Consider the following 24,375-nt stretch of genomic DNA (forward strand, 5'->3'; position numbering starts at 1 on the left):
CCCTTTTAAAGCATGTTAATTTAATCCCAAAGAGAGAGATTGGAAGGGATTGAGAGAGAATAATTATATTACACAGTACTACAATAGATGTAGAATAAATCTTCTCTGAATCCACCGCGATTTCTTTATGGGAGAGATTAACCGAACGAGGTCTTTTAATAGTTTAGAATACTTTCTCTGGTCATACATGCATGATTTCTTCTCTGTGTTTCCTCGTGCACTTGGACGACCTTCTGGTTCTTGTGCTTCTCTCGATGCATTGAAGTATGAATAATACCTGAACACGTAGGTAATACACCACGAGTGGCGCCCGGATCTGTCGTAGTGTAGCGTGCGTGCGTGCGTGACTCAGCATGTGACGAACTAGATGAGGTTGTTGCCTGCTTGCAAGCAATGGCTTTGACGCGCGCGCGTGGCATAGGAACCCAGTCAGCGGCTGATCCATGCCCAGCAGCTGGATGAGTTGCCGCGTACGCACGCCAAGTGTTCGGCCGGCGGTCTCGGCACTCTAGGCGCTAGGTCTCCAGGGCGAGAGGAAGGCGAGCACGGCAAGGGGATGGCATGCACAGGCGGGAGGTGCTCGTCGGCGAACGAGGTGAAGGGCGAGGCAGATGGCGATGGCGAGCTCGATGGGCATGCACGCAAGGTGCTCGACGAAGGGTGGTTCGATGAAGGCGAGCGGGAAAAGATGCGAATCTAGCTGGCCTTGCCGCGCATATAGGCGCGGTGGAAGCGGATCCTCTGACTTAACTGTACGTGTAGCTGAGTCACTGACATGTTGGTTTCACTTTACTATGACCCATATATCAGTGACTCAACTGCAAGTAAAAGGATCCTAGGCGCGGCACTTGATGACAGAATTCAGACACAAAACATGTTGAATTCAGAATATCTGAAGAACATGCGTGACAAGATTTTCGGCATTGCCAACTCATGATATGGTAGTATCAATCACCTGAAATAAACTCAGATTTCAGTGTCGTTCTATTCAGACGTTTTTATCCAAGTATTCCTTCGAGATCAAATTTCGCATCGGCCAACAACAGGCACCAATTCTGCTGCGTCGCTAATCACTCAACGAATTCATCGAGACAGCTGATTAAGCTAATTCGATTGAGATTTGCATCCGTGGATTGCCGTTTCACCAATCTGAACGAGCTAGCTGATGCAGTGATCCTGGTCCGGCGGCCATGGAAACCATAGCTCCTACCGTCCTGCGGAGGTGTCGTTGCTGGTGGGCGCCGACGCTGTGGACACCGGCGGGCCGTACGTCGCCACCGGCATCCTCACCGGGAGGCTCGGCAGCGGCGCCTCGAACCGCAGCACGCTGACGGCCTGCCTGATGGACGGCCGCAGGCCGCGGTCGGGGTGCGCGCACCAGAGCCCGACGGCCAGCACGCGCTCCATCTCCGCGACGTCGAACTCGCCGTTCAGCCGCGTGTCGGCGGCGTCGAGGATGCCGCCCCCGGCGGCGCCGCCGTGCGTGTCCCAGACCCACTGCGTCAGGTGGATCGCGTCCTCGCCGCCGTTGATGACCACCGCGGGCCGCCGGCCGCAGGCCACCTCGAGAAGGACGACGCCGAAGCTGTACACGTCGGACTCGACGCTCGCCCTCCCGGCGAGGAGGAAGCACTCCGCGTCGATGTACCCCATCGTGCCGGCGATGCCCGTCGTGCGCGAGCGCCGGCCGTCGTCTATGAGCCTCGCGAGGCCGAAGTCGCCGAGCCTGGCGCTGAACGACGCGTCCAGCATGACGTTGCTCGGCTTGATGTCGCGGTGCACGACGCGCTGCTCCGCCTCGTGGTGCAGGTACATCAGCGCGGCGCCGACGCCGAGCACGACCTCGTACCTGGCCGGCCATGGCAGCACGTTCCCCGAACTGTGGATGTGGGCGTCGAGGCTGCCATTGGGCATGAGCTCGTAGACGAGGAGCAGCTCGTCGCCGCCGTCGTGGCACCAGCCGACGAGCGGCACGAGGTTGCGGTGGCGGAGCCGGCTGATGATCCTCACCTCGGCGACGAACTCCTTCCATCCCTGACGAGATGTCTCGGCCACCCTCTTCACGGCCACGTCGCCGCCGTTCAAGAACCCGCGGTACACCGACCCGAAGCCGCCACTCCCCAGCCTCCTGTCGTCGGAGAAGTTCGCCGTGGCCGCGGCGAGCTCGCCGTAGTGGAATCGCCGGGGCCCGGCGGCCTCTAGCTCCAGCTCATCCTCAATGGGTTTCCCGCGGAAGAATCTTGCATCCTTCGGTAGATGTTTCCGCGCCATCTTCACCGTGAGCTTGGCATTATTCCGCCGCCATTGTCGGCGGCGTAAGAGGCACCAAACAGAGAGAGCGAGGCAGAGCAAGAACGCCACCGAACCGGCGGTGGCAAACTCTACTACCCGCATTCGACGACGTTTTCCTGCATTGGAAATTGAGGAAGAAGAGACAGTCGATCGTGAGAGAAGAGAGGGAAAACTCAAATCATAAGGGATATTCCTTTATTTTTACATGTTACTTAAAAAATCATCAAAAAATTGAAAAAAAAAAGTAGGACAGATAAATATGTGATATGTCACTTCACAAATACACAAATTCAAATTCAACTTATACAAGTAGAAAAAAAATGACAAATTTTTTATTTTTGTTTTGAATTGTATAAATCGATTTTTAGCTCGCATGTTTGAGAAAAGATATATTGATCTATCTTGATAATTTTTTTTAATTTTTTATAACTTTTTGAACGACACGTATAAAACGAGGGGATGTCCCCTCAAGGGAAAAAATCCACTTCTAGAAAATAGTACACTTTTGCAATAAAAAAACAAAAAGGCGCACGAATTAGTCTATTTACAACTTAAATATGAAGGCGTTCATCCTTACATGTTATCTAAATAGTTAGAATAGTTTCCTATATATCGCTACATGAACATACCGAACTAAACTCATATAGTACGTGCAACCTCGCACTGTATCGTACAGTTCATTTCAAAAAAAACAAATTTGGCTTTAAACAATATTAGTATTTCCTCCATTTCAAATTATTTGTTGTTTTATATTTATTTTAAGTCAAATATGTCTATCTCAACTATTAATTTCTAAAAAATCGTATGGTTTAATAACATGTGAATATTATATATTATGAAAGTATTTATCATGATATAACTAAAAAAATAGATCTTATGATATTACTATGAGTTTATAAAAGTTGATGATTGAGATTAAAATATTTGACTTTGGACCATATAGAACAACAAGTAATTTGAAATAGAGAGAATAGTATTAATGATCGAATTTAATTTTTTTTGCTTTGTAGATCTCTTATGTCGACCTGAAATATAATTGTGCAAGATTGTGCATACATGTTGTATCAATATTATCATTTTTAAAAAAAAATATAACTATTTGATTGATATTTGACTGTTTGAGAAATGAGAAGGAAATGGGCACTCCAGTTGTAAAAATAAATCTCCCCCGCAAGTTTATCTGAAGAGATTTTCTCCCGTCCTCCTTTCGGTACCACACGGTACTGGTACCATGAGGTACCAGTTTTCATCCGGCCGTCCATTGCTAAAGGGGTACGATGGGCATGAGGCTGTATCGCGTGCGCTATCCATCTCAGGTTTTGGGCGACCTCATCCTGAAGCGCCATAGCCATCCCATCCCACGAGGCCACGACCAAGCAGGCAGCAAGGGCTACCCACCCGCTTGACCGGAAGTGCCGCCGCGGCAGGTGCACGGGCTACTGCCGGTGGACGTCGCCGCCGCCGTAGTAGGGGCACGTCGCCAACGCCGCCCTCCGCGGCCGCCGCTGGAGTCGTCGCCGCCGCCGCAGGAGTCAACCGCTGCCGCAGGAGCACGTCGCCCCTGCCGCCGTGGGGACACGTCACCAACGCCGCCCCCCGCGCCCGTCGCGGCCGCTGCTGGAGTCGTCGCCGCCGTTGCAGGTGCTTGTTGCCCCTGCCGCCGACTCCTGTGATTTCATCGCTGTCGTAGAGGTAGACGGTTGTGATTTAATTGTGCCGATTTTTGTTTGACCAGATTTGAGTACTGAGAATGAATTGTGAAATTTTCTTTATAGGCAAACTCTTTATGAGTGAAGATATGGCTGACAATTTCAGGACCCTTGAGGAGGAAGAGGAGTATCGTACGATTACTGCTATGAGATTCAAGACTGAGGATGACGGCTTCAAGTTATAGGCTATTACATTTTGCAATCATGTCTCAAAGTTGTTTTGTCATTCCTACAATTTCAGGAAAGTAGAAGAAGATGTGTGAGATGGATAAGAAGTAGAAGCAGCCCTTTGCTATGCACTTTACATAGTTTTGTCATTCTCTTGGTCGTAATGAATACATTGGACTGTAATGAATCTTTGATGTGCTTTCCTGTAGTATGATGGATGTACTGCTATTTTGAGTTGTGCTCGCATGGTTGAATTTTGATGTGTTTAACTGTATGTGAACATGGTGTATGCGAATCTGAAAATTATGTGTTTTGGTGCTGGTGCGTTCTGGAAATGAAGATATGTTTGATGTATTGCAATTTGGTGCGCTGAATTGTTTACTGTATGTGAGTATGAAGTTGTGCTAGCAAATTTGGTAACATTGAGCCAATATTGCTTGATATGCTTGAGACTGACAGCCGGATGGTTCTAATTTATTTGAGATTTCAGAAAAAAAAAATTGCATTCATAACAATACAGTTCGTACATATACTCCAAGATCTTGTACATAAGAATTGCAATAACAAGTAGGGAACCCATGAACCAACTTTTAACATGGTCTGCCTCTTTGTTTAGCTTTGTAATTTTTTTCTTATATGTTGCTTTACAAGCCAAAATCTTGGCGGCCATTTCAAATTCAAGTTTCATTTTGTCTTCCTCAACTTTCGCTCTATCTGGACCATTCGTACTGCCGCCTGGTTGGATTTGTTGTGCTAGCATGGTCCAGCGCAAGCCAAAGCTTCTCGAATGCCGCGCAGGGGCCGCCGTCGTCGCCGCCGTGCAGGGGCCGCCGTCGCCGCCGCCACCGCCGCCGCGCAGGGGCCACCGTCGCCGTCGTGCCTTCAGCGTGGCCGTCGCCGCCGTGCCTTCAGCGTGGCCGCCGCCGCCGCGCCGTCCAGATCGGGTGAAAGGGTAGGGTTTTGCTAGTCAGGAAGGATATGCTAGTCTGGAAGGATATGCCGCACTTCCCCAAACCATCCACCGATCCAAACTTCATTCCAAACGCGAAACTACGATTCTACCCTTCCACCCTTGCTCAATCGCGCAGGCCACACCACGACCAAGTCGGTACCCCGAGGTACCAACTAATCCTGACCATTCGATCTGTCATCATCAACGGTTGGGATTTCAGTACCTCGCGGTACTAGTACCTTGCGGTACAAAAAGAAGGACCAGAGCAATTCTCTTATCTGAAAGTACAAACAATCATATTTCACATACAAATCTTGCTTTTATATTTCAAGTTCTTATATATTGGAGCAAGGTAGGCGGCTGTGGAAAAGACTACGTAGTCGTTAGCAATGTCTCAGTCTTGTCCCTTTTTGCATTGAACAGATTTATTTTTTTCAATGATATATTAAATAATTCGAGCGATTGAAAATCTGAATGGTTATCAAAACTGATGTATTAATTGATAATACACTACCCCTGTGTTTCATATTATAAGTCAGTTTTGAATTTTTTAAGTCAAACTTCTTTTAAGTTTAACTAGATTTATAGAAAAAAAAATTAAACTAGATTTATAGAAAATTTTTTAGCGATTTCTATAACACCAAACTTGTTGTAGTACTCGGCACATGGAAGACTCACTAGTCCAAGTCATTGCTCTAACCATATCAGGCCGGAGTACTAACTAGTCAACATCCTTCACAGCTGGCCATTTATTATAGAGTAATTTACACTAGCGGTCTTTAAACTTATAACGAGGTTTCACTTAAGTTCATAAACTTGTAAAACGTGTATCAAGATCCTTAAACTTGGTTTAATGTATCATTCCGGTCCAAAGTCTCGTTTTACCGTGGTTTTGGCTACGTGGACGATAATATAGCTAAATTTTCTTTTTCTCTTTTTTTTTTCTCCCCATCTTTTCTCTCCTTCCTCACCTGGCGTGGCGTCGCTCACCTTGCTCTCGCAGTCGCTCTCCCACCACTCCGCGCTGCTCCTCCTCCGCCCCCTCGCCTCCGCGCTCATGTCCATCGCCGGGAATCTCCACACCGTGTCGCTGTTGTCGTCCTCGGCTGCCGAGCTGTCCTAGCTCGCCGCCGACGCGCGGCTGCTCGTATCGCCCCGGAACGGTGGGGGTGAAGGGGTTGTGGCGGGGGCGGATGTGCTGATCCCGCGACTCTGCCTTGGTCGGCGGATTCCCGCGCCACGGCGCTGGACGCGCTCGTTGACTCCGTCGGGTCGCCGCTGTCGGCGGCGGCGGTGTCCGCCGTGGCCGTGATGCTCGACTCGGGCGAGATCCTACCGGTGTTTTTAATCTCTCTCTCTCTCATGCGGGGGTGTGTGCGAGCTCGGATTTTGGGCATGTTATCTGCCAGAGCAGAGATGGATGCGTGCAGCTATGGATTTGGGATGATATCGATTTCAGATTGTTTTTTTTTTCTGTGCGTCGTGATTTGTGAGTGAATTCGTAGTTTCTCGTGATGCAGATTACCTCGGAGGAGGAGGAGGCCCGTCGGCAGCGATGCAGTGGCAGTTTCCGGCGTCCAAGGTAAGCGTTCATGTCCTTCAGGTCATCGTCGTCGTTGGCGGCGGCGAGGGAGGAGGATTCCAAGGAGGCGGCGGTGTTCGACCGCTTCTCCCTCTTCGGGTTCCGCCCACCGCCGCGCCTGTCTCGCCCGGTGACGCCTTCGACGGCGCCGCCGCCGCCTCCACCATGAAGCAGGTTCGCCTCGCTTCCGACCTCCCCGTCCCTGCCATCGTGTTCTTCCCGTCGAGATGCTAGATGCTAATGGTCTGAGATGTCTGCAGCGGCAGTTTGGATTCGACGGCCGGCAGCAGTACGCAGCCGCCGAGCAGCACGGCCACCGTGAGCAGGGCGTGGACTCCTACGGCGTCGCGGCGCCGCACCATTTCCCATCGCCGTCGCCGCGCCACGCCGTGCAGTTCAGCCAGGCGAACCCGAGCACCCTCCGCGGCAGCGTCGACGAGCGGTTCCCAGTGTTCGTGCTGCTCGCCGTCTCGGCGGTGCCGGAAGCAGATGGTGGCCGTCGGCGCGTGCGGCTTCCTGCAGGGTCTCCTCGCCGTGGAGGTCGACGGCGCCAAGAAGCTCACCGATTGCCTCGTCAGACCGGGATGATACGTGCCATCATCCAGTGCATGCCACGTAAGCAAAACCACGGTAAAACGAGACTTTAGACCGGGATGATGTATTAAACCAAGTTTAAGGATCTCGATGTGCGTTTTGCAAGTTCATGGACCTAAATGAAACCTCGTTACAAGTTTAAGGACCGCTAGTGTAATTTACTCTTTATTATATTTTTCTTACAAGGTGTATATATAAATATTATAATGTGTGAAGTGAGTATAGCTAAATTGGTTAGGTTTCTTGTGGTGGAACCAACTCACCTGAAATCAAGTTCTAGACTTAGCACAGTTGCTCGTATTTACGGCTATTTTCTTTTAGTGTAGGTATGTGTGTATTCATAGGGATGAGTGTGCGCGCGTTTGTGAACGCCCGCTTTTGTACCGTGTTTCTCGAAAAAGGAGAAACATTATAGTGTAATTATTGAAATTTACAGCATAATTATATTATAAGTTTAAAAATTTATAGATAGCTATATTATAAACATAGTTTAATTTATAATGTGAAGACATTTTCACTAGTTTTTATTAGAATACATGGAATATGGTGTCTTAAATATAGCTAGCCCCTTTACATAATATGCAAGGGATAACTGCACATGGTGGACTGAAGTTGAAAAAGAATTTTCTCCTAAATGTAAAGTAACTTTTTATCATGAACTGATTCCTAACAAACTAGTAAATTCAAGCAAGTTTTGCAGCGCAATTTCAATCAAAGTTCTTATTCACTAAATGGAAGTTGGGTGACTATGCTAGTCTACGTGGTCGTACGCACCTTGATGTCTCAATCTTGACCTTTTTGTATCGAACATTTTAAAGGGAAAATAAAAGAATTGGAGAGATTAAAAATTCACAATTGATACCAGCATAGCATCCCTCGCCGGCGGCGAACCCGTCGCCGGCCATCCATGGCAGGCACTCGCACCGGTGGCCCCAGTTGCCGCTCGGGGTCTGCATAGGGATGCACGTGGCGTTCGCCGCGCACCGCCCGAGGTCGTCGACGCCGCCGCCGCAGCTCCCGTTGACCCACCACCCCATCTCCGCCGCCGCGAACTCCAGCGAGAACACCCCTTCCCGTGTATCGCCATACACGGATGTGAGCAGGTTCTCGCACCTAGGCTCCTCCACCTTCTCCCACTGCGCGAACAGGCCGCCCAAACCCCTCTCCGCCGGCGTCGCCGGCGAGAGCGAGGCGATGCACGTCAGGGAGGAGGACGCGGTTTCGTTGCCTCCTCCACCGCTGCACCTCGTCGTGCGAAGCATGGTTTCGACGGGGACGCTGCAGTCGCTGCTCGTCGCGTTCCGGCAGCCGCGGAGGAACAGGCCGGTGCGCGACGACACGCCGTAGTTGGCGCCGGAGAGCCACCGCCTGGCGTCGGAGACGGTGCGGTTGCACGACGGCGGGACGGAGACGGTGAAGGTGGAGGCGGTCGAGTTGAACGAGCCGTCGACGACGGTGTACGATCGATCCGTCGTCGTAGCGTCGTTGCCTTGGAGGATCAGCGCCGCGGTGGAGTTGCTGCCGCCGTCGACGTTGCAGGACAGCATGATGGGGCAGCTGCCGGAGAAGCCGAAAGGGTAGGGGACGACCAAGCCGCCGCACCGGCGGCTACACCCATCGGCGGCGACGGCGGAGGTTTCACGAGCTAGCAGCAAAAAGAGGAAGGAGAAGAAGAGTAGCTGCATCATGCCATCATCTCTAGCTAGCTTGGCGTATTGTATATTTGTATACTCTCTGTTACACCTATAGACCTACTTTCAGAACTCTGTCAAGTCACTGCCTCGCTGCTACTGAGTAATCACTGAGCTGATCAGCTAGATAATAACATCCTTCAGATACCTACATATATTATCCCCCTCCATCTCTGAACCTTATTTTGTTGTTACTCTTCTCAACCGGTCAATCCTCTTGCATAGTCGCATATATGTGGACAAAACTAGACCTCCAGCATAAAGCATTTTTTACACGTTCATGATTGTTCTCCAAATAATTTATAAAAACCTGAGAAGATAGTTTATAGTGATATAAATCTCTTCAAAACAAATGCAAATCTAAATTCGAACTATACATAGAGAAAAGGGGTAATTGCATGCTTATTTGATCATGTTCTAAAATTTAACTACTAATGTGATCATTTTTTTCAGGTTTACTCATTTAACCCTGTTTTTTAAAATTGAAGATAAAGGTTGACTTTATTCCGTCTAGGTAAGATAACGATGTTAACTGAGTAATGATTTGTTTTTTCTGTCCTTGCTTATTTCACCCTATTGTATGAAAACATTTTGTTTGTTTGGACCTTTAAAATATTTGTAAAGAATTTGATATAGATTTTATAGATTTGGCTTCATTTTCATAATTTAATTAGCTTCATTTTGACAAATTTGACTTAATTTTTAAAGAATTGACATAGCGTTTGTCCTATTTTGTCCATCCCAAATTACATACAATGAAACAAAAACACGGTAGCGGTCAAAGAGATGATATCAATGATGGGTCAGGATGCGACCCAGCGCCGCCGTGATGCAGTCAAGCGCAGCAACAGCCGCCGATGCCGCTCCCTTCCTCTGCTCCGAGCGCAGCAGCAGCCGTCGCTCCCTCCATCCGCTCTGAGCACGATAGCAGCTGACGCCGCTCCCTTCCTCCTCTCCGAACGCAGCAACCGCCGTCGCCGCTCCGTCCCTATGCGCGCCGATGCCACCACTCCCTTCCTCCACACACCGTCGTCGCCACCACCTCTCCCTCCCTCGGCACACGGCCACTGCCACCACTCCCTCGACCCTGGCTAACCTCCGCCGCCAGCGATGGGAGTCGGGAATGTATGAGGTGGGCCGTGGGGGTTGGGACGGGGATAGGGTTGACTAGTAATGGAGTATTTTAGTCACATCAGGGTAGTGATTTTTTTTTACTTTTTCTAAATGATGTCTTAGGGTCAGACGATCTAATGGAGGATCTAATAGTGGAGTGAAAACAGGGTCAGACGAAAACTTCGATTTTAAAATATAGGGTCAAATAAACAAACTAAAAATGAAAATAAAATTGATAGTTATGCTTCATCAAATAAGCAATTGTACATAGAGAAAATTATCGGGCACAGGAATCCCTAACAAAGTCCAAAATTTTATCAACAAAAATCGGCCGTATCAGATCGGCTAATTGCGTAGCCCATCGGATACGGGTAGATTGAAGTCATCGAACGGGTGACGCAACCACCGAATAGGTCGGTTTGACGCAATCTCATGGACGAGTAGACGACCACGGGCTCTCGTTTGGGTGCACCAAATGATATATGGCTCCTGCCTGCTTGACTCGTATTCTGTCTTGCGCCCCTGCCGCGTCTGCTTGGTCCAATTTCCTCTCCGTCACGGATGAGATTTTCATTTTGTACAATTATATTAGGCCCTGTTTAGATCCTCCAAAATGGTAAAAGTTTTACCATTTTGTAGCACTTTTTGTCATTTTGGATCTAAACACTAGTAGCAAAAGTTGACAATTTGGCATTTGGCATTTGCTACGCCATAGTAGCAAATTGTGCCAAAAAGTGCTTTGGGACCACTCCATCTCTCTTTCTCTCTCACACTTTAGTGTTAGAATGACAAAAATTTAACATGCATCTAAACACCAACTAGTACTTTTGCAATGTCAAAACTTTTGCCACCAAAACTTTTACCATTTGCCATTTGCCATTCCAAATGGATCTAAACAGTCCCTTACCGACGATGATATGTGATAATGTGATATACTTTTTCCGTACTTAAATATTTGACGCCGTTAACTTTTTCAAACATGTTTGACCGTTTGTCTTATTCAAAAAATTTAAATAATTATTAATTTTTTTCATATCATTTGATTCATTGTTAAATATACTTTTATGTATGCATATAGTTTTATATATTTCATAAAAGTTTTTGAATAAGACGAACGGTCAAGCATGCTTAAAAAAGTCAACGACATCAAATATTTAGGGACTGAGAGAGTAATAATAAAATAAGATCACTTAAATACAAACTACAGGCAGTCAGGCACTGGTCAGTCAATCGTCTTTTTCTTCTTTTTTTTTTTTTGACATTTTTGAGAAACTATGCGCGGGCATGTGTCGTACACTAAGTTTGAGACACTAAAAGCGATATATTAACCAGAGAACATCTACCCCGATTTCTCCGTAATTTTTTTTAACATTAGTTGGTTTTATAATTTTTAACCTATTAGCTTTATATTATATCATATTTAAGTAATATCTATAAGCAATTATTTCTAATCTTCTTCGTCATTTGAAAAAAAGGTAGACTTATTTTCTTTAGAAAATATTTCAACGAAAGTAAAAGTAAGTGTAAAGCAAAAGTAGTGTGTTTTTCATTCTTTTATTGCATATATATTATCATGGTTTATTAGAGGATGAATTTGGTGGCACATGAAACTCCACTAAATTTTATATAGCATAATATGATTGATATAGTTTGAGAGACAATCCATCTATAAACATTTCATGTAGAGTGGGTAAGAGGTTCTACGCAACCTAACGTGAATATAATTGCACAATAATATTTTTGAAATGTGATGTACCATGAATAAACGATTGTTTTTCTTATATAAGATAGATCTAACGATTAAAAATAATGGTTTCACTGGTTTAAATGGTTGTTTTAATATCCAACATTATTTTGAATTGAACATAGTTCAACTGGTTAGGTTCCTTGTGGTGGAAATTTCCTACTCATATTCAAGTCCCGGACTTGACAAATTCTTTCAGACGACGTATCCATCGACAGCGAGGCATTTATGGTGACTTTGTCGATCTCAAAATATATCGGCCCAATCTCTCAGAGGTACTCATAGGGGTAGAGTGTGCGTGTGTGTGTTCGTAGGGGTAAGTGTACGTGCGTTGTGAGCGCCCACATTTGTACTTTGTTTCTCAAGAAAATATCCAACATTATTGATAACTTTATTAGGGACGGGTTGACGGTGCGTAGTATGTACATGCCCAGGATATTTTTTTTGTTCTCAATCCGGTGGATAGTAGTACGTATTGTACATGTGAGAACTTTTTTATAGTTTTTTGGGTTTTTTAGGTGAACAGTACGTATATACATTTCTCTCGTACCAATTAGGTGGGACTGTGGCAGGGTTAATCCTTCTTCTTACAATGGTAATTACGTTTTTTTCTTTTTTTTGCCGTGAGTAGTATAGTACGGAAGTACGCATATATATTATTATTTGAGATGTATTTTAAATAAATCTAATGGTTTAAAAATAGTGGGTCCGCCGAATTAAATAAAAATCGAGGGCTGTATGTTTTTCTTTTTTCTCAAAATTTGTAAGGTTTTATCTAATTTATTAGAATGCCACGTGGCGGCTTGAGAGTTTTTTTTAGGAAGTTTAATGGATTTTTCATATATAATAGATAGATACACAGGACAATACACATGCAGCTTTTGCTTGCTTGTTCTAAAACTGAACATATTATCATGTTATATAGAAATAAAATTTAGCTTTATCTTTACTTCCATATAATTTCTATGGCCTTATCAAGTAGAATTTGGTACATAATAGGTCATTTCTATCTTAAGCTCTGAATGATATATAGGTGGACAAACAGCTAGGATATGACTCATTATTTTTTAAGTAAATCTTATTTAGTTATGCATGTTTTGTGATGCATCAAATTATGGTATAATCTATATTTTGTTTTTCTCATAATTCAGAATTTTTAGAACTTTTTGAAGTTCATAAATCTGTTTTAGTTATGCATGCTGGTGAAGTGATATATGATGAAATAGTATATAATGTCACTTTCTTTTAATAATTGTTCATATATGTTTGAATAACATGTAAAGGTTCTCAACAAAACTTAAATGAATATAATTTTACAATTTAAAATATAGTCAACATGTGTCATAAATTCTAATTGTGATTTTAATCATAAATAACACAATGGTACAAATAGATAAAAAAATTGAACTTATAATTTAAAAGTTAAAAAGTTAGTATAATTTAAAATTTACTGTTGCAAATATTATGTATTTAGAAGTATGCTTATTTAAAATTTATTGTTGCAAAAGCTTTCATAAAGAGAGAATGTGAGGGAAAAAAATAGAGGATTTCCTAAAAGAAAACAGAGAGGAGGATGTACGTTTTTTTTTTAAGGATGAGAAAACATAAATCTGATTTAATGGCTTGAAGTGTTATGTCCACTAATTTTAATAAAAATTAAAGGGTAGATGTTTATTTTTCAGGATATATGATTTAGATGTTACAAATGTTGAAATTTTTCAATCGAATTTCCGCCGTTAGCTAATATAGGAAAAAAGAATTATACGTAGAGGGGAGGGAGAGAGAGGGGTGTACGGGGGGAGAGGGCAAATGCAACGACTGAGGGGAGAGGTGGGGAAGGTACGTGGTCTTTCTTTCCATCTCTCTGTTTGTATGAGATTAAATCTGACGGTTAAAATAATAATGGGCCCATCAATTTAAGTGAAAGTGGATAGTTAGATGTTCTTTTCTCCGGATTTATAGTATTTTTTTTTAAATTTATTAGAGTGCCACGTGGCGGCTTAGGAGCGTTTGTAGATGCCACACGACGGTTTATGGCCTTTTAAGATAAATCGGATTGGTTATTTTTATTATAGATCCAATGGTAAAAAATAATGGGTTCACCAGATTAAATGAATACTAACGGTTAGATTTATTTTAGAATTCTAAATTTATTAGAGCGCCACGTGGCGGCATTGGAGTGTTTGTAGAGTGCCACATGGTGGTATGAGAGCGTTTCTAGAAAGTCTAATGGACTTTTAGTATATAATAGAAGATAGATAGATTAATAATTATTATTTATTAATTTGAGTTTTATGTGATGCGAGTCAAAAAGAAAAAAAAAAGAAAAGGAGGGACGTGGGGCCCAACGTACTAAATAATATATATAATATATGAAAAAAATAATATATTATTGGCATGTACATATATTTTTGCATATATATAGGCTGGATTTAATATCTATGGGCTGAAATAATTAATTCGGTTTTTATTCTTATGATCGAAAAAAGAAAAAAGGAGAAAAGATGAACGTGGGGCCGTGCATGACGTACGTACGTACGTACATGCACCTATCCACCTATGGGGGTTACGTGGGCCTTTTTAAGATAAATCGGATTGGTTATTTTTATTATAGATCCAATGGTAAAAAATAATGGGTTCACCAGATTTATTTTAGAATTCTAAATTTATTAGAGCGCCACGTGGCGGCATAGGAGTGTTTGTAGGGTGCTACATGGCGGTATGAGAGCGTTTCTAGAAAATCGATAGATAGATAGATAGATAGATAGATAGATAGATAGATAGATAGATAATAGATAGATAGATAGATAGATAGATTAGAAGTCTCCCACTGTCATCACGTTTCCATCCATCTCCGTTACCGTCCTCATCCCGACCACCGCGGTGGACTTCCTAGCGAGGGCGGCGTCGATGGCGAACTGGGTGAGGGTGGCGTCGACGGCGAGCTGGGAGAGGAGGCCCTGCCGGCGCCACCTTGCTGCTGAACGACGAGAACACGACGAAGAGCTCGACAGGGATGACCAGATCTTGATGCGACGGAAGCAGCCCGGCGACGCGCCGGCGTCGGCGGCAGCGTCGGAGGCCGACCTCGCCCAGCTCTCCATCGCCATCGCCGCTGGGGAGGACCTGGGCCCGTTCGTGCGGCGCACGTTCGCGTGCGGGCGCCCCGAGCCGCTGCTCGCCTCGCTCTGGACCGCTCCCTCCTCGCGCGACGCCGACGCGCTCAAGGACTCCTTCTCGGCCTCCCACGCGACGGCGACGAGCGAGGAGAGGAAGATCAGCAGCAGATGGAGAGGTTCTATGCGCTTGTGGCCAATGTCCAGGCGCTGAGAGCCATGTTCAAGGAGGCAGCGGTGCCCAGCTGCCGCGACGTCGACGTTTGCGGCGGCGGTGGCAGGGAGCAGTGCCAGAAGAGGCCGAGGGCGGCGCCGTGGCGGCCGGCGTTCGAGAGGAGGACAAAGGCGAAGTTACCGAGGGGAAACAAGTCGCCATCGCCATCGTCGCAGACGGGCCTGGGAAGTCGACGACGATGCCTCCCACGCTGCGCTCCTCTCCTCCTCCGCGCCGCTGCTCGCCTCGCTCAAGTCCTTCCTCGCAGCGCGTGGGCTCGCCGGAAACCTCTCCTCCGCGCTCGTGTTCGTCGCGGGAGGCGGACGGGCTGGAGGAGGCGACCGCGCCGAGGCCGAGCGCTTCCTCCGCGCCGTCGCACCCAGGCCGCCGTTGTCTGTGCCCGCTGCCATCGCACCCAGGCTGCCACCCACCGAGTCCGCGCCGAGGTTGCCGCCGTCGCGCCCAGGCCGCCGCCCGCGGAGCCCTCCGCCGTCGCGCCCAGGCCACCGCCCGCGGAGGCCGCCGCCGTCGCGCCCAGGCCGCCACCCCCGGAGCCCTCCGCCGCCGTCGTGCCCAGGGCGCTGCCCGCTGAGTCCGCGCCGAAGCCGCCGCCCGCCGTCGGCCACAGCGCTGCGTAGCGCCGGCCGCCGGTAGTCATCGGGGGAGAAATCGATAGCTAAGGGAAGAAGACGGGAGGAAGAAACAGAAGAAAACGGAGATGGATGGAAACGTGATGACAGTGGCACACTTCTAATTTTACATAAATTTCAATGGCACGGTTCGAAATAGATGAATTGTAATGATATTTTTCTGAATATACACATTTACAATGGTATGGATCAAATTAACTCAAACTTTTACTATTGGTATCAGACGTTATTTTTAGATCTAGTAGTAGTTTTTAGATTTTTAGTACATATGGGGTTTGCACTATATATTTTTCTTCGTTGATTAGTGCACATAAGATTCAAGTATCGTGCAAGGGAGACCACGTCACTGTCAACTTATCGACAGAAGCTTCCATGCATCTGGCATTGGCGACTTCTTTCCTGGACGTACCCCAGCCGGCCATGGCCGTAGTCAATCCGGCATCAATGATAGACTACCAGGAGTCTCCTGTGGTAGCATATAATGTTCTATAATTTCTAGTACTATGGAGGAGATTTGAAGTACTTTACAAGTCAATGGTCGTCGCAGGATATGATATGGACATGATGCAGTAGTTGAGAAATTGGCTGGAAGTTTTTCAACATATACATCCATCAGAATACGTTGCAGCTAATTACACTGGGTTAACTGTTGTGCCACCAGTGGCAAAAGAAAGTTACATCGATCATTTGTATGCATCTAAAAAGGAAGCGAAAAGAAAATGGATTTTGGTTTGTTATGTTCAGATCATCGTAGATCCAAATAGAATTCAAATCGAGCATTGACACGATCTATTTGGTGCCAACAACACAATAAAGGCTGAGAAAATATTGAGCACAAATTTTGGACACTGTTGCTCACTTGCTCTGCTGAAGTGCTGATTGATATCACCATGGGATTTCTTGTCCATCCCAAGCGAAGAACTTGCCGTTGTCGCTCTTCTTGACATTGTCGATGATGGACAGTAGCTTCTGAACAGAGAACTCCCTTGTGAAGAGCTTATCCTTGGGAACATTCTTCTGAAAAGGGCGTGAGAGGTCAGTGTCCACGGTTCCTGGATGCAGCAGGATGCAGGCAATGTTGTCCTTTTTCCCCAGCTCAACTGATACAGTCTTTGTCACTGCACAAAATTAGCAAAACATTTTGTAAATCTGATGGAAACAAATTATCTGTAAAATTAAGATTAGTGCCAAAAGCAGGCTAGTGCAGACAAGATGGAACATGTTAGTATTTGCATACATTGATTCAGTGCTGTTTTAGAAGCCCTATATGAATGCCAGCCTCCTAGGCCATTGTCACCTATTGAACCGACTCTGGCACTCATGTTTGCAACCAATGAAAATCCTCTCCCGGTCTCAGAGCAACCTCCAGCCTTCAGGAATGGCCACATATGCTGATAGAACAAATCAATTTAGAGTAAGCATGTCTATATAACAGATGATATCCGACCACATCACGACAAGAATATGAAAACGGAAGTGAAACAGTGAGTTATTATTTATACCTTGATCACTAAAATAGGGCCAACAGCGTTCACTTCATATGCCAGTAGCAGGGATGACTTCTGAACTTTGCTAAATGTAGTCTCTGTAACACAACATGAAAATATCCCAAATTCAGCAAGCAACAACCAACCAACCAATCAAATGCAACCTGAAAAGCTATGCTCAAATTTCAACTATAAACCTGGATGTATCACATTCGGAATTGAAAGGATCCCAGTTGCATTGATCAGCAGGTTCAGAGATCCATGGGTCTCTCCTATCGAGGCCGCAGCTGCCTGTCACCGGAAGACTCAAAATTTTACATAAGGCCATTCACACTGCGCCGCGGAATCAGCAGGGGCTTTCTACCTCCACGTAAGCAAACCACGCTCAAAGCTACTCGGCTCACAATGCATGGCAGATTGGCAGCATGGGTATCTAAAGTGGGCCCACCAAGTAATGCTTTTCCCTACTTTTCTGGCTTGGGAGCTCCTCTCTCTCTCTCTCTCGCTTTTCTGCTTCCTATCTCGCTTTTTGAGCCGAAGAACGTGTGACCAAAGTTGGTCACGCGGACTAATTTAGTGGGCCCAGGAGTAAACGTGGCACTGGATTGAAGAATCTCGCAGATGTGGCAGCGTTGGGCTGAATGACAGATCATCCCACTGTGAATGGCCTAAGAACTCTCAAGTCTCAATTCAGCATGCCTTCACTAGCATCATAATCTAGTAGTTCCTACCAAGAAACAAGCTGTGCAGACTAGAAAAAACAAAACCTCATATCATCCTTCTGAATCTGAATATCAAGTAACTCTGCTCACAACACAACATTGTCTATCCGGGTACGACTAGCAATCCAAGCAAAGAATAATCTAATCTACTACTACTACCTCTATATTTTAATGTACGACGCCGTTATTAATGTATGACGCCGTTAACTTTTTGTCTAACGTTTGACTATTCGTTTTATTCAAAAAATTTATGTAATTATTATTTATTTTACTATGGCTTGATTCGTTATCAAATGTTCTTTAAGCATGACATAAATATTTTTATATTTACACAAAAATTTTGAATAAAACAAATGGTCAAACGTTGGTCGGAAAGTCAACAGCGTTATACATTACAATACGGAGGGAGTACTACCTATCAATCTCTGCATATAGTGCACAGTATATCTATACCTCTATGGTGCTCTCGTCGGTGACGTCGAGCGGGAGCACGGCGAGGCGCTGCTCGTGCTCCTGCCTCAGCTTCTGAAGCTCCACGGCTGAATCCGGCGCGCGACACGTCGCGACGACGCGGCCCTCGTCGCTCCTCTTCAGCAGCTGCCTCACCTGCATCGCATGCGCACGAGAGATTCAGAGCTCGTAGAAGAAATCGCCGGCAACGCGCATGATCAGAGCAGCTACACACTGCACACCAGCACGAACTCGGTGAGCCGTATGAGTGGCTGACAGGTGGGCCCGATGGATTCTTTCGGCGAATGAGGGGGCCAAGCGCGAAATGAATATGGAAAGTATTCCCTCCGTTTTAGGTAAAGAGGTTTTGACTCTAGTTAAAGTAAAATTGTTTATAGTTTGATTAGATTTATAGAAAAAATAGTAATATCTACTATTTTCTCAGTTTCATATTATAAGACTTTCTAGTATTGCCTATATTTTCTTAGACAGGTAGATTCATTAACATTTATATGAATATAGACAATGCTAAAAATTCTTATAATATGAAACTGAGAGAGTATATTTATCTATAAACTTAGTTAAATTTAAAACAATTTGTCTTTTACCAAAATCCAAACATGTTATAACCTGAAATGGAGTAAGTAGTAAATATGGAGAAGCGAAGGAATTGATGTGAAAAAAAGGTGAAAATGAGATGGGAGATGGGAGAGGAGGAGGAGGAAGGAGACGATGAGTGCTCACGAACTCGAGCCCGATGCCGCGGGACGCGCCCTGCACCATGGACACGCCGCCGCCGGATGTCGCCGTCAACGAGAACGCCCTCGCCGCCGCCGCCGCAGCCGCCAGCGTCCTCGCCGTCGCCATTGCTCCTCCTCTCGCCTCGATTCGATTCTCTTCCTCCGGGTGCTCGCGGCGGTTCGGTGGCGAGGCGAGGCGCACAGGGGCAGTAATGGCGGGTCGTTGTTGTGGGGGAAATTTTGGGGGAGAATTGCGTGGCTAGATGAAGGCACACGTATGCCGCGCGCTGGCCGGGAACGGCCTCTTTAATTCCTCTCTCGTTTTTTCTCTCTCTTTTCGTTTACGTACTTTTCCCCTTCTTCTTTGCAAAGGCGCTGTTTAGTTATCACCTAAAATTTTTTACCATGTCACATCAAACGTTTGAACACCGAATGAAGTATTAAATATAGACTAAAAAATAACTAATTGTACAAATTATGACTAATTTATAAGAGGAATCTTTTAAGCCTAATTGACAATGTAGTGCTACATTAAACATTTGCTAATGATAGATTAATTAGACTTAATAAATTCTTCTTGAGGTTTATTGGCGGATTATATAATTAATTTTTTTATTAGTGCCCAAACACCTCGTGCAACACCCTATATAATATCGATGTGACACGCCAAAACTTTATATCCCTATATCTAACCACCCCCAAAGTTCCAAAGTTCTCTACTCCATTTTCCTAACTTTTGCCTCCCGTTTTCCGCGCACATGTTTTCCAAACTGCTACACGGTATATTTGTAAAAAATATCTATAGAAAAATTACTTTAAAATATCATATTAATTTATTTTTAAGTTTTTTTACAACTGATATTTAATTAATCACCTGTTAATGAGCCACTCTATTTTATTTTCTGTGCCATATAGAAATGTTGAAAACACGAGGTTTGAAATCAGCCTAAATCTGTCATATGCATACAAAGTCCTCTAGTTCAATTGAGATTTTGTGCCGAGCTTCATGGTAAAATTTGATCAGATGCACTCCTTTTAGATAGAAATTAAGCATTTATAGCCTTCTGACCTTATATGTCATTGGCACTAGAGGATAAATCCTCAATTTTGAATCCTAGGCGCCGAATCAGCTTGGAAAGTGAAGGTATATTGTCAAAGCAAACACCGGCTTTTTCATGAACTCCATGGCAAAGTAAAATTTGCTCCAAGTTTCTAATCTCCGAGTTTGAACAGGTGAATAGCCCAACTCCTACATGAATCTCAATTCGCAAACAAGCATCCATGCTTCCTGCAAAAATTCAGCAAAATTTACAAGGGGACAGGCCTTTGGGCGCAAAATTATGCGTCCATTCCATATGGACCTATTCTTCACTCTGCCCAATCCTTTGCAGGCTGTCCAAATTGGCACATTGATTTCCAGCTGCCAAAAACAATCTGGACCAAACTGAATTACATGTAGTAACTTCAAAGCTACATATAATACTTACTTGAATATTTCTTCTTTAAGAATGGAACAGATATATATACATGGGAATTTCAGGTGACTGACAGCTAGTACAGCTTTAAAATTTTGCAGATGCGCATGATGTCTCTTATAAAACTCAAATGTGTTTTGTTCTAGACAAAAGGGAAACATACAGCTAATGGCTCCAATGTTTGTAGTATTATGTACTCCATTTAAGATGATAATGTTGCTGCTTTCGAGATTATATTATTGATTGTTAAGATTCAAACACACGTTCAAACCTGAACTCATCATGATATCAAACTGACAATGAAGCATTCTATCTTTGTAGTTTATTCGTTTCAAATTATAAGTCATTTTAACTTCAGTCAAAGTCAAATTTGCTTCAAGTTTAACTAAGTTTGTAGAAAAAACAGTAACATTTTCAATGCAAGACAAATATGTTATGAAAATATATTTAATTATAGATTTAACAAAACTAATTTAATATTATAAATATTATTATATTTATCTATTAATTTAGCTAAACTTGAAATAGTTTGTCTTTGATAAAAATCAAAACTACTTATAATTTGAAATTGAAGAAGTATTTTTTTTAGAAGAGCATAAAATCCAAGATAATCAAAAGCTAGATTTTGTGCATATATTATGAGATGTGGACTGTTGAGCTAAAATTGGGTTGGAACTAACGGGTGTGCTGTATTTGGTGGCCTGTCTGCTCTGAACTGCCGTTATATCTGTTCAGTTCAGCTGTTCTGTGCCTGCTTGCTGTCTGATACAAATGTTAGCTGTGTTAATTACTTCTGCTAGCTGTATCTGATTGCCTTTGCTAACTACTTGATTGCGCTCTCTTTAATTTTTTCTTTTTGCCTTTTTTTAACTTCAAATTCGCTTCTAAACCTTGCTAGCACTGCCTCCATTTTTAATTTCAGATATTATTTTTTTACTTGAATTTCAGATGTTAACGTCTAATCTGTCTCAAGACTCCAGGGCTCCTTTTTCCCCCAATAATTATTTTCTTCCCGAAATACATGTTTGGAAAGGCATTTTTAGATAATGTTAGAAAAGGTAATAAATGTATACTGATTTTAAAGTGAGTACCAAATATCATTTCCGGTCGACAAATTTCTGCTCATATCTATACTACTATAAAATACAATACGCCGTCGAAACCACTAATTTTGCAGTCTTACAAATTACTCCTTAATATTTTATAATAGTATATGCAATAGTTTAATATTTATTTAAATCAAATGAATAACACAAGCTAAAATAAGTAAATAATAATAATAATAGCATATTTCATAAAAATATATTTTATCTACGATAAAGCATTATATATTTTCTTTTACCCATAGTAAACAATGGGCAATTTGCTAGTGTAGTATATAAGTATGAGCTGTATAGACAGCAACTTGCAGCAAGCTAACAAGCACTCATCAAATTGCATGCACAAATTGCATCTTCACTTTGATCACAAGTCAACTAATTGCACAAAGTGAAGGCAACCAAATTTATTGAGCTAGCTTGTGGTACACAAGAATGCATCATTCATCAAATTAGCACCTACTAATGTACCTACATTAACTCCAGCATCATCATATCAACAACCACCTTAATTAAGCTGCATGCATGCATGATGATGATGATGATGCATGGCCAACTATACTTATTCATATCATCAAGAGCATAATTAACCAGACCAGATTAAAACCATAACAAACAACTCTATCCATAAATTCATTCATCTGTTCTTCTTTTGTGAAAAACATCATAAACCATAATAACTACACCATGTTCCATACATTTTGCATGTACATGCATCAAATCATCTTCTTCATCGCGCCGAATAATCTTTTAGATCTCGCGCAAGAACCAAATGAACATCAAAATTAAAAATGAAATCAATCAAGGCAGTTAATTTTAAGAACTAATCAAAACAATTACTAACAACATGCATGCACGCATGTACCGATCGAGTACTTAACTAACATTGATGGTGTTGATTAAGCTGATCTCTCTCCATGATCAGCAGCAGCAGCAGCAGCAGCTAGTAGGCGTAGAGCTGGGCGAGCTCTCTCATGGCGGCGTCGTCGTCGTCGCCGTCGCCGCCGGCGCGGAGGTCGACGGCGTTGTCCAGCATCCACAGTAGGTGGTCGAACAGCACGACCTCGCAGTTGACGGCGATCGGCTTGGTCGACGACGACGTCGTCGTCGCTGCCGACGTCGACCTCCTCCTCTCAACCACCCCACCGCCGCCGCCGCCTTCTTTTCCGTCTCCGGCGGCCGCCGCCGGGACGTCGTCGTCGATGAGCGCGGCGATCAGCGGGTGGCTGAGGTGCTTGTTGCTGATCACGTAGCGCCGCCGCGAGCTCCCGACGAACACCACCGCCCCGTCGCCGCCGGCCGACACCGCCTTGCTGTCGCCGCCGCCGACAATGCCGCCATCGCCGCCGGCGACGACGTGCTCCCGGGTGGACATGGATCGGAGGTTCCTGTAGGAGCTCGACCTCGAGAGAGAGCGTGACAGGCTCTTGCACTTTCGTAGCAACACATTTCTGAACCTGTTCATGTAACTCAAAAACTAAATCAAAATCAAAATCAAAATCAAAACCAAAACCAAAAACCCTCCAAATTCTCTCAAACTAATTCGACCCAAGTCACAAACACAAAACACAAACAAGGAAGAAAAATAGGATTCAAGCTTAATTACATATGCATTGGGGTATATATATCGATGAGAGGCTATAATGGCTAGCAAATTAAGCTAGCTTCAAGCTAGGTTTCAAGCTTAAGCATTGCAAATATATATAGATACAAATTACAAATGTGTGTATATATAAGTGGATGTGTGTTAGTGAGGAGGAGAAGTGGGTGGCACGTCGTTGTAGACAAGTGAGGACGCTAGCTAGCTAAAGCTATATAGCTATAGGTAGTCACACACTGATCGATCTACCTGTCCATTGAATTTTTGCAAGCTAGCTTAATTAGGGCACCAGGTTGGCCTATTTGCTTGATTGGGGCCCAGAGGCATATATGCCACATTTTTGTTTGCCAGTGACTCTTATCTTATTTCATTTGTTACATGCATGATCCACTTTGGTCTTGAGTAGTGCTCATGATTAGAGCTTTTGGAAGTACGTTTTAGGATGATGGAACATATATAACTCTGGTCTTGATCTAATGATCTTCACCTACAATAGAGATACACATAGCAAAAGTTTGGCTTTTATAAATGTGGTTTGTTGCGTACCTATACGTATTCATAGGTGTGAGTGTGTAGCGTATATATACGTGAATTTCTTGTACTGTGTTTCGTAGAGAAAAAAAAAGTCTTTCGTCAGAAATTGAGCATTGCAAGCGTAGCCCACCCCATGGTTTCCCTTACCATTTTAGTGATGGTTACCTCTACCTGACGGTATCGTGGTTACCCTAGTATCCATGTGGTTACCATAAAAGCTATAAGGTTAAAAACTAAGGTAGTTACTGAGGGGGTAACTATGATAACTGTGAGGTAACAGCGTGATATTGCAAACTCGAACCAATCTCGATCAATTGTATGCAAAGAGCATTGGCTCATGATAGCAAGTGGATTAATTGAGGGCAAAGAATTTTCTTGAAAGAGCTGTTCCAAGTTCCAACTAATTAATCTCCTCTAATGCAACCATCATAGACTTTCAACTAAA

General features: G+C 44.2%; 4 protein-coding genes and 1 long non-coding RNA gene across 7 annotated transcripts; 2 read left to right on the plus strand and 3 right to left on the minus strand.

Moving 5' to 3' along the window:
• Positions 1-961: 961 nt before the first annotated feature.
• LOC4352755 (L-type lectin-domain containing receptor kinase IX.1) lies at positions 962-9,084 on the minus strand. Its single transcript, XM_026022150.2, is given in 2 exon segments — positions 962-2,408; positions 8,151-9,084. Coding segments are annotated over 2 exon segments (2,037 nt in total). The 5' UTR covers positions 8,986-9,084; the 3' UTR covers positions 962-1,206.
• Positions 3,629-4,529, plus strand: LOC9271689 (uncharacterized). Its single transcript, XR_001542345.3, has 2 exons — positions 3,629-3,984; positions 4,068-4,529. It is a non-coding gene; the product is annotated as an uncharacterized lncRNA (long non-coding RNA).
• LOC4352757 (protein TIFY 6a) lies at positions 6,075-7,762 on the plus strand. Of its 2 annotated transcripts, XM_015765257.3 has the most exons (3): positions 6,103-6,459; positions 6,642-6,877; positions 6,964-7,762. In XM_015765257.3, the coding sequence occupies exons 2-3, from the start codon at positions 6,677-6,679 to the stop codon at positions 7,348-7,350; spliced, it is 588 nt and encodes a 195-aa protein (XP_015620743.1). In that variant the 5' UTR covers positions 6,103-6,459; positions 6,642-6,676; the 3' UTR covers positions 7,351-7,762. The 2 variants fall into 2 exon arrangements, with proteins under 2 accessions (XP_066162410.1, XP_015620743.1); XM_066306313.1 differs by having other exon boundaries at positions 6,075-6,877.
• A 7,322-nt stretch (positions 9,085-16,406) lies between the features above and the next one.
• LOC4352758 (uncharacterized) lies at positions 16,407-19,503 on the minus strand. Its single transcript, XM_015763388.3, has 6 exons — positions 19,229-19,503; positions 18,488-18,640; positions 17,510-17,603; positions 17,328-17,410; positions 17,063-17,216; positions 16,407-16,943 (listed from the first exon to the last, which is right to left on the minus strand). Exons 1-6 carry the CDS (start codon positions 19,349-19,351, stop codon positions 16,711-16,713), a joined length of 840 nt encoding a protein of 279 aa, XP_015618874.1. The 5' UTR covers positions 19,352-19,503; the 3' UTR covers positions 16,407-16,710.
• Positions 19,504-22,396: 2,893 nt separating this feature from the next.
• Positions 22,397-23,542, minus strand: LOC4352759 (auxin-responsive protein SAUR77). 2 transcript variants are annotated; one of them, XM_015763935.3, is made up of 2 exons: positions 23,403-23,542; positions 22,397-23,253 (listed from the first exon to the last, which is right to left on the minus strand). In XM_015763935.3, the coding sequence occupies exons 1-2, from the start codon at positions 23,408-23,410 to the stop codon at positions 22,740-22,742; spliced, it is 522 nt and encodes a 173-aa protein (XP_015619421.1). In that variant the 5' UTR covers positions 23,411-23,542; the 3' UTR covers positions 22,397-22,739. The 2 variants fall into 2 exon arrangements, with proteins under 2 accessions (XP_015619421.1, XP_015619422.1); XM_015763936.3 differs by having other exon boundaries at positions 22,397-23,403.
• Between the last annotated feature and the right edge of the window lie 833 nt (positions 23,543-24,375).

Source organism: Oryza sativa, chromosome 12, assembly GCF_034140825.1.
Source record: "Oryza sativa Japonica Group chromosome 12, ASM3414082v1".
Classification (NCBI taxonomy): Eukaryota; Viridiplantae; Streptophyta; class Magnoliopsida; order Poales; family Poaceae; genus Oryza; species Oryza sativa.